Source organism: Agelaius tricolor, unplaced genomic scaffold (assembly GCF_023055355.1).
Source record: "Agelaius tricolor isolate 1412-34295 unplaced genomic scaffold, bAgeTri1.0.p SCAF_7, whole genome shotgun sequence".
Classification (NCBI taxonomy): domain Eukaryota; kingdom Metazoa; phylum Chordata; class Aves; order Passeriformes; family Icteridae; genus Agelaius; species Agelaius tricolor.
The window spans coordinates 33,815,723-33,832,238 of NW_027269267.1; the positions used below are offsets into that span (position 1 = coordinate 33,815,723).

Here is a 16,516-nt window from a genome sequence, read left to right on the forward strand (position 1 = left end):
CACAAAGGCAAGGATGCCAGCACAAAGGGGCCTTTTAAGAAAAGCAACCATTTTGCAGAACTCCAGCTTGCTTTCATAGTTTACCAGGAAATTTCATAAACGCTGTGGAAGTGCCAATGACAATGGCAGCACAGGAACGTGGGAGGACTCTCTGTCTCCTCACCGCGCTCTCAAAGCGGGGTTCTGCAGGAGATGAGCTTGTGATGTGAGGCATAAATGGACAAAAAGTAGAGTTAAAAATAAACACCAAAGTTGAGTGCCCTGTAATCATCATGAGAACGGAAAAATAAGTGAGCAAAGAGAAAGCCACCTCGTTTCAGAACAAGTACTATTATTACTTATGGGAACAGGGAATAATGGAAGCTATTGCTTTTCTGAGTTCACATTATGTGCTTTTCCCTTTTGCCCTGAATAGAGCAAAACTTTCTTTCAAAAATATTTTTCTCTTAGGTTTTTAATTAAAGTTTAATTTTCTAATGCATATTGTGAGATATTGAAGAAATATTATTAAAATGAGAGAGCACTAGCATATAAAATAAAGATTTTATTATTTCTGTTAACAATGAGAGAAAGTAAAAAAAGCGATCAGAAACTTGGAAACATTAAGACACCAGGTGACAGGACAGTCTAATAAAGAAGTTAAGAGTGTATAAAGCTTTTGAATGCAGGAGCTGTATCATTGGAACAGCTGAAGACTTTAATAATGAGGGATGGCTTTAGATGCCTATTTAGGATTTTATCACCTTTAAATGAAGTACAAAGTTCTGTATTTTGAATTCCCCATTGGCAATGTACTAGCTTCAGGAAGCTTGCTGTAGAGATTGTATAACACTTTTCAGAGGACCCTGCACTTTTATGTGCTGGAATGATAATGCATGGCTTGGCATAAACAAGGTGAAATGTGATGTGATCATCTGTAACAACTGTATCTGTTTGATAATTGTTGCAGTAGAGCAGAAGCAGTACACTTGAGAAGAAGATGACTTTTGAAAACTGGGAAAAGCGTTCCAGTGGGAACTGAAATACCTGAAATGAGAATCCAAAAAATAAAATGGAATTTTTACGTGGAATTTTTTCCCTGCTTCCAGCGCTGAATTGCTTAGTGGAAAGTTTCTAAAATACTAAGCACTACAGATATGTGTTTTAAGTTTGAAAAAGTATCCAGACATTAATCTAAAGCAGCAGTAAGTTTCTGTGCAGAAGTTGGTGAGGGGTTGAAGATGTCTTGAACTTTGGTATTGTGGATGGGGTCTAACCTGCCTGCAGGGGGTAATTAATTATTATACAAAGTAGAGACACTTCAGCAAGAGAGATGGCAAGAATTCCAGTCCAACACAGCCAACACACACACTACTGTTAGAGTACTCTTGTGTGAGAAGTCAAGAAAAGGGGCTTTTTGCTCTTCCCAGGCCTTACAAAATAATAGGGAGATGTGGCTGGAGTGGATGAGACACTCTAGACTTTGGGTGGGTATTTTACTTCCCAGGTATAAAAGGAATTTTGTGGTTGCAGGATTTGGGGGGGGGGGGGGGTAGACTTTTTAAAAAAATCTGAATACAGACTATAATGGGGTTTTATGATAGTTCAATAAAGTTTAATAGGTGAGGGAGAAGATTCCTAACAAATGCTGACCATAACATCAGTGAGCAAGACATGACAGCCAAATCATGGTGACTGCCAGGGTACCATAAGCCTTAAATAAAAAATGCTCTGTTTTGTTTTTGGTTTTTTCTGGACCAATATGAGTGGTACTTTTAATGCTAAAATATCCACAGGTAAAAACTGCTGGACGGAAGTGCAAAGAATAAAGGATGAGTAAAACATGAAGTACCTGGAGCTGTTACTATGGGTTTGGTGCTCTGCTATCTGAGCAGAATGTACCTCTAAATACTGGCTTTTACCTGGCTCACTGAGCAACTCATTTTGTGGCAGACTGGTGGCTGACTGGATAGTGCAGTTTATTCTCCATAAGAATGTGAGTTGATGTGAGACTCCCCCCCCCCCCCCCCCCCACCCCAAATTAAGCATTTGCTTGTCAGCAGACTTTTATTTAGTACCTTTGCACAGAAGAGGGAGGAAATAAATAATGACAGTAAAAAAAAAAAGCTTTTCTCTGATAAAAACTAAACATTAAAACTTGAGTGGATGCTAAGGGACTAATTTTTAAAATATACAATAGGCATATTCACCACTGTTCTTTTAGTGTTTTAAATTCAACTATGTGTTAAAATTCATATTTAATAAGTTTTTTCCCTAGTTTATTTTAAATCTATAAACTTTCTAAATACATCTGTCCTGGCAGTGTGTTGGAGTGGGGAAGTACATGTGAAAGCCATCCTCTCTGTGAACAGAAAATATTCACAATTCAATACATGAAGTGTCATAATTGTGCTAGAGCAAGAGCTGCACTCAGCCTGTCATGAGTTAATGGAAAGCCATTTTTGTAGCCACTATTTGAGAGAGAAGACATCTTAATTAAACTCTGCCTTTGTTGAGAACATCAGAAAAGCTACTGACAGAGTGTTCATGCTAACTGCAATCATGCATCCTGCCATCACCACTGACAAGGAAAAAAAGCAAGAAAAGTGGGCTGCAAGTGGCTGCTGTCACACAGATTAGTGTGAAAGAGAGGCTTAAGGAGCTGTTGCTTTGTCCATTCGGTACAGCTTTGAATTTTAAGAGACAACCTTAATAATGACAAGTCAGAATAATTTTTCCCAATGTATGGCATTGCTGATATATCATGCTGAACTATTTTCAACCTCAGAAATCAAAGTGCAAAAAAAAGATTGATGAAAATCATTAGGAAATGTTGAACTGTTCCATAATTTTTGATGCACAGTGAAGTTTGCTTTTTTTCAGTTTCATTTGCCCTGAAATCAAGGTGTTTGAAATTAAATACAAATTATATTGTTCACAAAATAACCTCACTGTGGCAGCTAGGACACAAAGAGAACTAGTAACCAAATTTCTATGATAAAATCATGAGCTCATGATTTTCTATCATAAAATCATGAGCTCTTTGGTGGGGTTGTATGCTCTTATCCTGTTTCTGATTTTTTTTTTCCTGTATTTTCTTGCCACTTTCTTTCTCTTACATGTGGGAAGATAAAAGCAAGTGTGGGGGTTAAAGGGTAAGGATAAATGCTGGTCTGTCTGTCTTTGTCACTCTGGTGAGAGTTATATAAAGGTGACACACCCAGCACCAGTCTTCTGCTGTTGTTTCTGGGCATTGTTGCTCACTCCTCCTGTCTAGAAGACAGTAAAAAAAAAATTAAAAGTGTGGTCAACAAGGATTTGAGAAACTCATTTGCAAATCATCTGAAGCTGCCTGTTCCTGTAATATTATTAAGAGACAAAGGGTAGATGAAATGCTACAGAAATGCAGGGACTAGCAGATTTCTCTTCTCTGCTTGCTCAGATGTCTCAAAAAGGATGTGAAAGGGTAATTTATCTTTCTGCAAGGAGAAGAGATAAACTTCTTGCCTGAAAGGATTGTCTGCTTCATCTTGGAGATATTTACCTTGAAGCTGTGTGGAGTAGTCTTTGTGACTGTTGCTTATTATGACTCGCATCAAGATTGATGTGTCACTTCTCTTTAATTCAGATATAATTTTGGATAGCTGGTAAAGCAGGGTTAATTTTAAATAATGCTTTTGATGAAAACAGATGAATGAGTATTAGAAATTATATTTAATTTTTCAATTTACAAAAATGAATAGAATGAGTATAAAAAAAAAAACTTTGAAAATGACTTCTAAGTTTGACATTTTTCCCTTGAAGCAGTAGATGTAAACAGTGGGTGACAGTGAGTTGACTCTACTTTGCCTTCTTATGAAACTTCTTTGCACTAGAAAATGTTGATAAAAATAATTTATTCATGATTCCTTGGGTATAGAAAGTGTTTTTCAAAATGCTAATAATTTTCCTATTTATAATTTTTAAAGATCTAGCTTGAACAATATTTTATTATATTTTTATTTAAAGATGCCTTTTTAATGAGTGTTAAGCAAGCATGTTTAAAATTGTCAATTTGAAGTACTCATTGAAAGCATACATTGATAGGAATAGTGCCTGTGTAAAAGGAACTCAATTTTCATTTTTAAATTATGAAAATACTTTTGAATCACCTGATGAAATTGATGGAGTTAATACATTCAAATGAATTACAGTTTGACATGCTTAAATTTTTTAAAATATTTGTTTCTGAGTATTCATACTTAAAGACAAAATTTTGATAATGTAAAATTAACAGAAAGCAAAATTTCCAGTTTAAATAAATTTTAAAAATTTAAGTTGCAATATGCTTATATTTTGATCTTTGATTGTCCATATTATTTATTTTCATGTCTTGGAAGTCTTACAGTGTTACTATTTATAGTAACAGTTTTTTATTATATTTACAGTTTAACTTGTATTTTTAATTCAGATGGGCTTATTGTTTAATATGACTTTGTAATTTGGATATTCAATAAAAACATTTGCAGGATAATTTCATAGAACTGAGCCTCTACAGAAATTTCAGTACATACCATTTAGAGGCAGTTTTGTTTATCGCTGTTTGTTTTCACATCCCTTTAGGATACTCTAAGGAACCCAGCATGATTAATTGTGAGAGCAATTATACACAAATTTTGTATTCTGCCCACAGGCATGCATGAAAATACTTTCTGTCTTCCTTTGAAGTTCACATGTTTATTTTATTATATATCTGTATCAGAGTATTTATGAATTTAATTCATTATTGCACAGCTAAGCGTGATATGATATAGATATTTTAATGCCAATGTCCTCACAAGTTTATGTACTGGCCATCTGGAACTTGGCCTAATAGTTAATGTTTAACAATATTAACATTGATATCACCTAGAGGTAGTTCTGTTGAGTTTTTTAAAGATGTGATGCCTTCTTTCTGTGAAATAATTTTCTAACAGCTCAGTTTGTGGTTTGGTAAGACAACATCTGTGCTGTGAATCAAAGAGTTTGTGGCTCAGCACGCCCTGCCCAATTCTTGGCAGTTTTCATAAACACAGAATATTAAATGGAGAACCTTCGTTGTTCCAAACTACCTGGATTTCCCCTAGCTTTATCTTACTGAGAGCTTTTTCAGCTTTTTCTTTCTGCTGAACAAAGGCTATGTCTTGCCCTGATTTTGAGTGTTATTACCTGGGGGGTGGGAGAGGGCAGGTGAGTTGGATCTGCTTTTAGCTTGGTTAAAATATTCTGAGAACTTCAGATGGTGCTGTTACAAATTGTACCCAAAAGATTTACCACTTTTGATAGGAAAGGAAACAGACCTTTTCCTCCCAGTTTCCTTAAAACTTATGTGCAGTACAGTAAGTTGCTAACATATATGAAACCAGTAGGGTTTTTCAAATGTTTTGTTAGTTTCTATAAAACTTGTTGCTACAGTCTACAATTTTTTGCAGGGCTTAATATGGTTTAAGCTTTTGTCTGTGGGTATTTCGGATGTTCTTTTTTTCCTCTGTTTTACCTGTATTAATTATAATGAAGGATGTTGGAGGTAGAGAACAGACATAGAACTGACCTAACAACACTCTGCAGAGAGATTTTTCTCCATCTCCATCAGCACACATCCTGTTGTAGTGCTTACTTTTAAGACAGCATTGCTGCTTCACCAAACATCCTCCTACAGTGAGAGAAGTAGGGATAACTCTTGGAAAAAGTTTTGAGGCTAGTGACAAAATATGTTTGTCTTTCAGATCCCCAGCTCAAGGGTATAGTGACCAGGTTATATTGCAGGCAAGGCTACTACTTGCAAATGCACCCCGATGGAAGTCTCGATGGAACCAAGGATGACAGCAGTAATTCTAGTAAGTGACTGCCCCAGGGGGATGTGTTACTCGCACACGCAGACCGCACCGCTCGAATGTGTTTGCACAGGCACCGTGGGAATGCCTGCCTGCTGCCTGCCTGCCTTTGGAGGGTTTCTGAATGTGCTGTGTCCCAAGGAGGAGGGCTCTGTCCCTTCGAAGCCTGGTGATCACCAGCATGGCTCGTGCAGGACATTGGCCTAAATGTGTTGCCTCTGAAAGGGGAAGGTGTTAAGAGCTCACGGACCTTAGGAGGGAGATATTTAGGCCAATGAATGTCTTCTGGTAATTTTATAAAAGTTGTAAAATTATATTAAAAGAATTTTTTAATAAGAATTCTTTATCCAACAAAAATTTCTTATCTTCTGATAAATAACAAAGAAACAACAAGACATGGAAACTAAATTTCCCAGAAAAATCCAAATTTACGAGCAAATAAATGTATGCTAAACTATCAAAGACCTTCATAAAAAACATGCTAAATTAACTTGCTGAAGGTACTAAAAATTTCGGGGCTAAAAATCCTTTGCTAGCCAGAATTCCAATGATGTTAAGAGATTTTTGCCACTGTAGAGATGGCAAAAGTGGCAGTTTTTAAAAATGTTCCAAACAAAAGAGGTCTTGAAAGGCTGTGTGGGTTGCTGCTTTGGTATGCTTTTCCTATGATACTGCTACGTATTTTCGTTCAATGAGCATATATATATGTTTCATAACTTCAGCTGCAAATGGTAATTAAACAAACCTATTCTTACTCTAGAAATAGTTGATTTGTGTTTTGTTTATTTTAATTACCATGACATATTTAAGTAACATTTCTGTGTCATCTCAAATTTTATTTTAAACACTTTTAATACACAAGATTTATTTTCTTATTATGTATATATAAATAACCCCTTAGTTTCCTTAGAAATGTTGAAATTAGGCTGCAGAAATTAAAGTATTTGAGTTTTCTGCCTTACATTGGTAAGGTTCCTGTTTTAGTTGTCATTTTTAACACCTTTCATCAGCAGATAGCATGATCAACTTTTATTATTTTGTTTGGAGTTTTTTAATAGAGAAAAGTTGTTTAATGCAGTTTTATGTGTATCTCTCTGCTTGTTTTTCAAGTGGTTTTGTTCCCCTTCCATGTCCTCCCCATCCCACTCTCACCCTTGTTTCTTTTCTTCCCTCCGTGTGTCTATCTCTCATGCCCACTTCAGTACTGGAGTACACACTACAACCTTAAAAAAGACAAGATTATTCTCACTTTTTATAGAAGCTTTGCCTAGATGAGGTCTAAGAACTCTCTTAGGGTATAAATGCAGATCTCTGTCTCTCTGACCCTCTCTCTTATTCTCAGCTTCAGCAAGAAGATGTGTAGGACTGCAACAATTTTGTAATGTTTTATTGTTATTTCTGAGAGGTTTTTTAACTCTAAGATCTCTACAGATGTGGAGTCTTTTCAAAGATAGATCACAGTGGCTTTACTTTTCTCTTTTTCATGTTGTCATCTTTACAAATTGTCCTCTTTTTTTTTTTTTACTCTTTCTCCTCTTCTGTGCATTTCTGATTTTCCATCTCTCTTCCCATCTTCCTTATTCTTCTTTTTCCAAAATGCAGAATAAATGTTCTATATTATGAATATTCTGAAATATTGAACTTCTCCAAACTCAACCAAATACCATATAGAAGTATTGTGTATTTTGTATAAATATTGTTAGTTATTTTGTTTTACTGAAAATTATTTTTTGGTTAAAAAATTGTGGCATTTTTTTCCCACAAAGTCATTTTTTTTTCTGTCTTCAACTGGTGGGATTAATTTTTTCTTAACTACTCCAATTTTCCAATATTTTTTGGAAAGACAGTTTAGAACAGAAGAATGCAAAATTAATGTGTTTGCCAGGAAGGCCTACAGTCTACATCTGGAATTTTGTTAGTATATATGTATCAACCCTATATTAAGAGCTGAAAAGATTTACCCATTTGGTATATTTATTATTGTATGAATATGTGTTTGTTTCTTTTGCGCTGCCAGTCTTAGTTTTTTCCCTTTCCACTTTGTTACCTTTCATTTCCTGTTTTACTTTTTTCCCTACTGCTTTTTTTATTGCAGCATATGATGTTTTTCCTTCTTTCTTTCGCTTTAAAACAATAATTTTCTCACGGATAGAATTTCCAGTGTTTTGATATTTTATTTTTTGAGCTCCTTAGCATGGTAATTTCTGTCTGAGGCTTACAAGTGAATAACTTTTGGCAGCTGCCCAAGGGAGAAGATCCTGCCTCTGACTGTGGTGCTTGCAGGCTGCCCATTTAATGTGCCCAGTGGGTGAAGGGATGGACACGTATCAGCTGTCTGTAGGACTGATAGAATACCTACCTGGATAGTGAGGATGACTTCCATTCAAAGTGTGTTTCATAAAAAGAAGGAAATACAGGCTGCCAAAGGGTGTGCATCTTTGCCAGCCTTCCACCTGTCTTCTGACTGTTCACTGTCCCCGAAGAGAGCCCACTGAGTAACTGGGTGTCAGAGAAGCCAGAGGGAGCGAGGAGTCAGGGAGAGAAAAAAGATGCAGTTTCTTTTTTGTCTTCAGCAAGGAAACTGTTTGAAGCTTAGTCATGCTGCTACTTTTTGTGCTGTTGCCATGTATTCTGTGTCAAGCAGTTAGAGAAGTACTTGGAGTTAAAATTCCCTCAAGTGCCTATATCATTTTGTACTCATTTTACATGTATGTCAGTAAACATAACTTTACACCCTTTTGTTATAGAAAAGTACCTCAAACTAAGATTAAAATTTGCTTCTATCTGAAGTCAAAATGAGTTGTACCAGCTGTTTTAATCAGCTGCTTATTGTCCCAGTTTGAGTAAAGGCTAGAAACTGCAGAGAGAGATGACAAAATTTTTAGTGTATCACTGTGCGCAAAAACTTGCATGAAAAAAGAAGGAAGACTTGATGTGCAATTGCATGAATGTACCTTTGTCTGCCTGTGTTGATGGCCATGATATTAGAACCCAACCTAAACAGAAACAGACCAACAGGTTTCAGTTCATTGTTGTAACTTCTTTTTATAACTTTTCCAAGATAATGATGTTTAATGAAACAATGGTAATTAATGCACCTATTCGTTAATGGTGCTGAGTTTCCTTAAATCACTTCCCTAAATTAAGGTTGTTAGCCAAACAATCTTGTGTGCACAGTCTGTATTTTTTTTTTTTTTTTTTTTTGCCCCAGTCTCAGTGATATCTTGTTTTAGCTGTTTTTTGTTGTTTTTGGTTTTTTTTAAATTTAATTTCTCTAATACCTTTCAGTTTCTGGTTTGGTTTGTGTCTTGCTTGTAGCAAAAGCAGGAGTGGCTGTGGTTAAAGCTGTAGCTTTGGTTACTGAGGTCCTACTCAGTGTAGCTGTCACACTCACTCTCATGTTCCTGGACTTTACAGGTGCAAATGCAGCTTGCTTCACTGGCCTCATCATTATTAATTAGGAAAAACAAGCTCCTGCACAGAAATCATAAAGAGATAGAAACGATTTCCTTATGTCCTTGTAGTAACAAGCATTACATTTTCCTCCTGTCCTCCCCACCTAAACCAGCTCAGTTTTAGGCTTTGGTCTATCTTCAAAGTTTTGTCTCATGAATGATGGGTAGGTTTAGTAGGAAGACTAATAAATTTGAGAAACAGACAATTCCAACTTTTTCATTTCTGAGATTGAAACCCTGAATCTTTCAGCTCTATAGCTTTTTTAAATTCACCTAGAGAATTCACCTAGAGATACACCTGAGAGTGTATCTCAGCCAACGACCACTGAGAAAATGCAAGGTAAATGAGGATACTTTCCTTTATAGTTGACAGACCTGATTGTAACACTCACATGTTGCAATTTGTAACCCTTATGAAATTACAGTTGTGTTTGTAACATGTTTATAATATTCTCTGATTAAAAGAGCATTACTTATTGGTAGTCTTATTTCAAAAACTGATAAATGAAAAAGTGAATATTATCCAAGAAAATTTTTCTTGGTTGTGCTGTGCACATCTTTTATTATGCTGCAACATGCTATACTTCCTTTGTGGTGCTTGGTAACTGGTAGAGCTGCTCTTCAAGAAATCCTGCAACCATTTAACATTCCTTTATTTTCATCTTTTAATGCATACTTCTATTTATATCTTCCAAATTGAATGTGGAAGCATTAACTTTTTAATGTCTTTAAAAAATACCTACCACTATCATATTTTGGTTTGAAGGTACTCATAAAATAACCCTTACAACACCCTTGTAAGGTAAAGGAGATAATTAGATAGAAATAAAGCACATAAAGATTAGGAAAAAACCACCTGCAGTGCTGTTAAATTTGGATTAATGCATGTTAATTTTGGATTACTGCACTGAAATATCTGCAGCCTGATGCTTGCACTGGTTTTTACTGAAGTTTGTCTTCATAGAATTATACAGGCATTTACTCATCTATTTACACCACCTCTGGGAATTAGGTAAGCCTGTTTCTCCCACTGGGATAATCTTAGTCTGACAGGTAAATGTTCAGTCATACCAAAAAAAAAGTTTTAATTATGTCTTCTGTAAGATCAGGCAGCTAGAATTGGTTTGCTCCGCAAGAAATGGATGGACAAATCTCTGAGCACCAAACTCCTTGCAGTCACTGCCAATCTAAAAGATATTTTGATGGAGTTGTCATTTTTGCCTGTGGGCCTGCAGATGAAAATAAATTGAAGTAGTTGCCTTGATCTGATTGGAGATTTGGTACTGTGGAAAGTTTTGTTAACTGCCACAAGGGCAGTGTGCATGCAGAAGAGGCTGCAAGTTCAGAACTCTTAAGCAATCAGTCTGTAGCAAGATTCCTGAGAAAAAGAGTGATCTGTAATAGCAATTTTCTTGCAGCTACAAGTAAATTGTACCCAAATAGACTTCCACAAGTATATGGAAATATCTGATTTCAGGCATTTCAGGTTTCAAGTTAATGGACTATGTTGGTGTAACATAAAAGAAGGAGAGTTAGCAACAGTTTTGTATTTTGCTCAAGAAAGGAATGATTGCTTATTAAAAAAGTGGACTCAAACTTTTGCTGAAACTTTTTGAGGATTAGAATCCAACTCAGATTTGGAGTTCCTGCAAGTCTCCTCCATGACACCTAAACAAATAAACTTTTCATGGCAGTTGTTCCTGCTAACTGTCTCCATCCCTATTTTCTGATCTTTTTTGTGGTGGGAGTAGGCTTGCAGGCTTAAGAAAAGGCAGAGAACCCAAATGCTTTATAGCTGCGGTTTAAATAGAATACAAAGCAAAGCTAAGGGAGTGTGCACTCTTAGCACTGACAAGGAAAAAGGGTTTTACTTGCACCATTTTTGCCAATCAATTCCCTTGTCTTCCCTGCTGCTCCCACATCCTACTCACATTTGGAATTGCCAGGCTTTCTACTTAAGCGTGCAGCATGGGAACACTGAGCACCAGGCACCGCTGTATTTTCTGGGCTCTTGGGGGCTGCTCCCCCTCTCAGCTCATCTGTAGACCCACTGAACTGGCTTTAGGCACATAAAGATGTTCAGGGACCTCACTCCCCAGGTTTTGGTTTCAGATCATTTTCTTAAAGAGAGAAGGAAGCAGGGGACATGGCTCATTTTAGCAACCCCCTCAGATAAGAGCATATGTTTGGCTGTGCAGAACTGGAATGCCAGCAGACTCTAGAAGGCTTTCTGCTTTTCTTAGAGCAGGTTTTTACTAGAGTGAGGTATGCCACAGGTGAATCCTAGGAATGTTTGAAATGTCTAATTGAATACAAAAGTCTTGCTCAGTGAAGATTACTGCCCAGTCTGGTTCTGGAGGAAATCAAATTTCTTTTGGTCTGCTTCAAAGTGCATTAAAACCACATGCTGTGCCTTACTGGTGTATGTTTTGCTGTCCCCAGTATGAAACACATTGCTGACAATTTGTCAATCGATAGCTGAATGTAGACTGGCCTCCCTAGTTTCCCTCAAGCCTGAAGGATTTTGTGAAGCTTATTGAATATTCTGACTGTGCAGAATTGCAGCATTTCAGGTCACACTCTAAAATTTTAAGGGTTTAGACTAATTAAAGGATCTCTGAAAATCTCCAATTAAAATTTGGTGGCAGTAAAAGATGCATTACATGCCTTCCACAGTGCTTTCTGAATTCACCAGCAGCTATAAGCCACTTCACTAACTTTATAGGCTGCGCAAGACACTGCTGTAATTGTTACAGGCCCGTAATTCTTGTTCAGTGGTTACAGGCCTGTAATTCTTGTTCAGTGGTGGTTGGATTTTTTTTTCTAGCTTTGGAGCTTTATTTTTATTGGTAATATGGTAAATAATATCTAGATTTCAGAATTTTTGACTGAACCACTATGACTATGAGTTATTTTTCATTAGCTGACTTACTTCTCATGGCTGACTTGTCTTTTGTGTTCACCTCTTTTCTTTATATAAGTATTGTTTGTTTTTCCTTCCTTGTGTCCCTTCAGTTGTTTCTTAAGTCCCTTCAGCATCGTTTGCTCCTGCAATTTCTTTTTTTCTAGGAAAAAATCCAAACTCAATTGCCATCTGATACTTTGTTTTGCTGTGACAGACTCCCCCTCTACAACCCACAACAGTGATTTTGCCGGTTTTGACATTGTTTCATTTGAGGATAATAAAATGAATGGACAATGAGGAGTTTATGACTATTTTTTGACTTCCAAATTACGTTGAACTAAAAGGCCTCAAGCCATGCAGTCTTTAGCCTATATACTCTTAGGATATCTTTTCTGTGAGTGCCATATTTCACTGTTTTGCATTAATTAGAGAGGGAACCTTATCTGTGCCAAATATTTTTTTTAGTAAATAGCACTGTAATATCCTATCATAATGGAGAATTTTGGAAATTACAGAAATTAAAATCTATTCGTGCTAATTCTTGTCATCTCTTTTATTTTCTTTGTAAACCTGCCAAATTGTTTTCAGTTCTTCTAGAGCTCTTTACAATATATTTTTCTTTCTACCACTCTAGGAAGAACTCTGCTTCAATTCCTAGCTTTAAATTGGCTTTATGTATTCCTAAAATTATCTGATGTTACACATTATTTTTTGCATGACAATGCAGAAGGAAAGGTGGTTTTTTTTATACTTGCCTATATTTCTAGTAGTCTGCCTATGTTTGCTTTTTTTTCTCAGTTGTAAAGACTTGATCATATTCATCATAAAAAAACTGGATGGATTTTTGTTCTTCGACCAAACAGGAATTTTCGCACCTTGAGAAATGTATTTATCCACTGCAATTACATAATTTTTTTCTCTTGGTTTGGGCTTTAGCTATGGCATTCTGATTACAGATAGCCTCATTCAGTACATTTTTTGGTCACACCTATGGATGTCCTTCTTAAATTTTGAGGAATTCACTGTAGGTGTTACTGTGTTCCTGACACTTGACTTGGTATAAACATAGTCCCCACTGCATATGTTGGATACACAGGTTGTGCTTTTGGTTTTCATCCAAGGACTTGGGAGTCCCTGGCTTATCCACAGTGGAAAAACATTTAGCATAAACTTTGTGTCATCCTGGTCTTTTCTTCCAAAACTGATGTGTGATTTGCATCTAATTTTCTAGCATGAGTCAGTAAATGTAATATAGGTGTGTGCTGGCATAAGTTTTAGAATAATTGGTTCATGCCACCTACTTATACAACTTGTGTTTTTCTGTGGTGAGGCTGGTAAACTCCCACTCTTCACACTGGTCTTTTTTCAGACAGTAATCAAAGTTGTGGCTGTTTGGATTACTACAGAGGTATATAGTATTTCTAGGGTATTTGTTATTAGGTGGTTTTCTGATTATTTTCTAAATATTACCCCAAGTTCTGTATTCTCTTCAATAACATTTATGCCCATTTAGAATCAAGCACATATTTCAGTGCTTTTATGAACTATGATAAGCCTCTGTCATTGCCTGACACCATTTGATACTGCTTGTATCAAATATATCATTCAAAAAAGAAAAAAAAAATTGAAATCACAGATCCCTTGATATCAGTCTTTGACGAGAGTACCTTTTAGTTGAAAACCATAAAGATGCCCAGGAAAATAAAGAGCTACTTGCCAGAATCAAAGAAGAAAGATTTTCTGAGTTAGTCTGATTTTAAAAGCATAACAAAAAATATGCAGAACTGATTTTCTTTCTTTTCTGCTAATTATGTTTACTAGACAATTGTATTAACTGTAGCATATTTATGTCTGGACGTGTGTTTTCTTCACAGCTTTATTCAACCTTATACCAGTGGGACTTCGAGTTGTCGCTATCCAGGGTGTAAAGACTGGGTTGTATATAGCCCTAAATGGAGAAGGTTTCCTCTACACATCAGTAAGTACCTTGCTGGATCTGTTTAGGAGGCACAGCTGAAGTTGAAGTCTACACAGGAATGAGATGAATGTCCACTTTTAAGAAGTTCTGCAATGTCTGTGTATGTTGCACACACCGTGCTTGTGTGTAGCATTATCTGTAAATGGGACACAGTAGAAATTTCTGTGTACTACATATGAAAGTCTGAATGTTAGCAATCCTAAAAAAGCACACCATAGAGCTCTTTTCCTGGCAGGCTTTCATAGTAGAGTGCCATATACCACAAAGATTATAATTTTCATTTCAGTTCTTCAAAATTTTTAAATAAGGACCTGCAATTATTTTCTTAGAGTCCTGTTGATCAGAATCCAAAAACCACTCTAACCATTAATTTTGCTGATAAGATTTATGAGTGCAACTTCCATCTAAAAGGTTATTAACAGCCTTATGGTTTATCACAATAATCTTGTAACTATGCTTAGCATTACTGATTTTTTGATATCAGATATAAGGAGGGACTATTACCTCTGTGGAATGATCAAAGTTTTAAAAAAGTCTTTTTGAGTCACAAAGAAGACTGCTGGATAAAGTGACCAGAGAGACCTCAGATTGTTTATGGTATTTTAAATGATTTGATGCTAATCATTCAGTGTGTTGTGAATATAAAATTCCTCAGTTTTGTTTAAATTTAGGGTCTTAACTTCCTTTGAAAGACAGCCTTTAATGTGAACAGGCAGTTCTGTCAGGTATTAACAAGGTGGCTTAAAGGATTTTTCATTACTATATTTTTATTGACATCTATGTTAAATTTATTTACATAGTGCTTTTTCCTTTTTTTGCGTCACATAGTTCTTAAGTCCCAAATGAGCTACAATACGCTGCTTTGTTTTCAATGTCCATTGAAAGGAAATTGGAAAGATTAAGTTTCTGATGCCCTGAGGGAAAGTATTCTGTTTGTTTCAAACACACAATTGTCTTGCAAAAGCTAATTAGGAAGAAAAAATGGAACTAATCTTGAATGCCAATGTCAAGACAAAGAGAAAATTCCTCCTCACAAAATGCCTTCTGGAAACTCAAGCAGTATTGGCTACATTTTTTTTTTACATCTGTTCAAAATAAAAATTCTATCACAGGAAAACATGCAATATTTGCCATCAGAAGGAGGAAAACTTGAAGAAAAAACTTAGTGCTATTAGAGAAAATGAATTACTGACTTTCCAGTTCCATCACGTTGTGGCAGGAGGTAATTTCTGGATCATGGCATGAAAAGCATTTTCTTTTTAATGTGTTGGCACAGTGAAGAGTACATTCTTGCCCAGCACTGTTCCTGAAGTGCATTCTCAGTCCCCCAGAAAGAAATAAAAATTTCAGAAGATGTGCTGTTTCCTGATGGTCAATTTTGCAGGGGGACCACATGTGTATAAATTGTGGTAGGCACTGTTTTTATGTATTATTCTGGAAATGATTCAAGTTAAATGAAGTTAAGTGAGGCAAGGAGGGTTTTTATAATGTACTGCTTACTCTTCCTTGTGCAGAGAATGAAAGATGAGTGGCCCATTAAATTACAAATTGACACATTATAAAACACAGCGTCTTTGTTATGTCTATGAAAATATTTTCAACTTACACTTTTTTCAAGAAAAAAAATAACATTTGATCAAAAATTTAAAGATATTGATTTCAAAACATCAGTGCTGTAATACAGGTTTGTTTGTTTCATATTAATGTCTTGACAACACTGGAAATACATTTTTGTCTCAGCAATTGCCTGCTTTCACCTTAAAGACTAATACATTTGAATAGAAAATGACAAAGCATCAGAGAGAAGTCTGTCTTCTCCTGAAGATCAAGATGAAGAAATAGTGTATGCAGAAAATTCACCATTTGCAGAAAAATTGTTTTAACCAATCACTTTCTATTACTGTCTTGGTGAACTTTTTGACTCTTTCATATCTGTACATCTGTTCCACCTGAATGCAGAAGTTCTGTATTACATGTTGCATGTTTTTCCCTTGGCTATTTAGGAGAGAATGGGAGAAAAAAGTTTTCCAACTTTCATCTGCCAAGTGCCATCACTGAAAAAGCTGCTGCATAATGGGAATGCTAGTTCAAATGTACATATATTTATATTTATTACAAATTTCTTATAAAGATTGGGAAAAAAGTAATCATGCCTTGTAGACTAAGTAGCATTTTCAGTCTAAGTTGAGACTGAAGTTCTGTATAGCCCTCCAATGCACAACAGCTTGGTGTCCCTTCTTCCCATCACACTCATATTCACAGTATATGAAAGCTGTACCTTGTGAGAATACCCTACATGTTGATGCCTCTCTTCAGAGACTGAAGGCCCCAACTCAATTATTTTTAT

The 16,516-nt window shown here is 35.9% G+C and overlaps 1 protein-coding gene across 5 annotated transcripts in view; it reads left to right on the top strand.

Moving 5' to 3' along the window:
* FGF14 (fibroblast growth factor 14) overlaps positions 1-16,516 on the top strand; it is a 379,715-nt gene that overhangs the window by 282,432 nt on the left and 80,767 nt on the right. For 3 of the 5 annotated variants that reach the window (XM_071430888.1, XM_071430893.1, XM_071430889.1), the window contains 2 exons: positions 5,724-5,834; positions 14,066-14,169. In XM_071430888.1, coding sequence (XP_071286989.1) covers positions 5,724-5,834; positions 14,066-14,169 — 215 coding nt within the window. The remainder of the gene's footprint in view (positions 1-5,723; positions 5,835-14,065; positions 14,170-16,516) is intronic. The other 2 variants (XM_071430891.1, XM_071430892.1) reach the window with 1 other exon arrangement.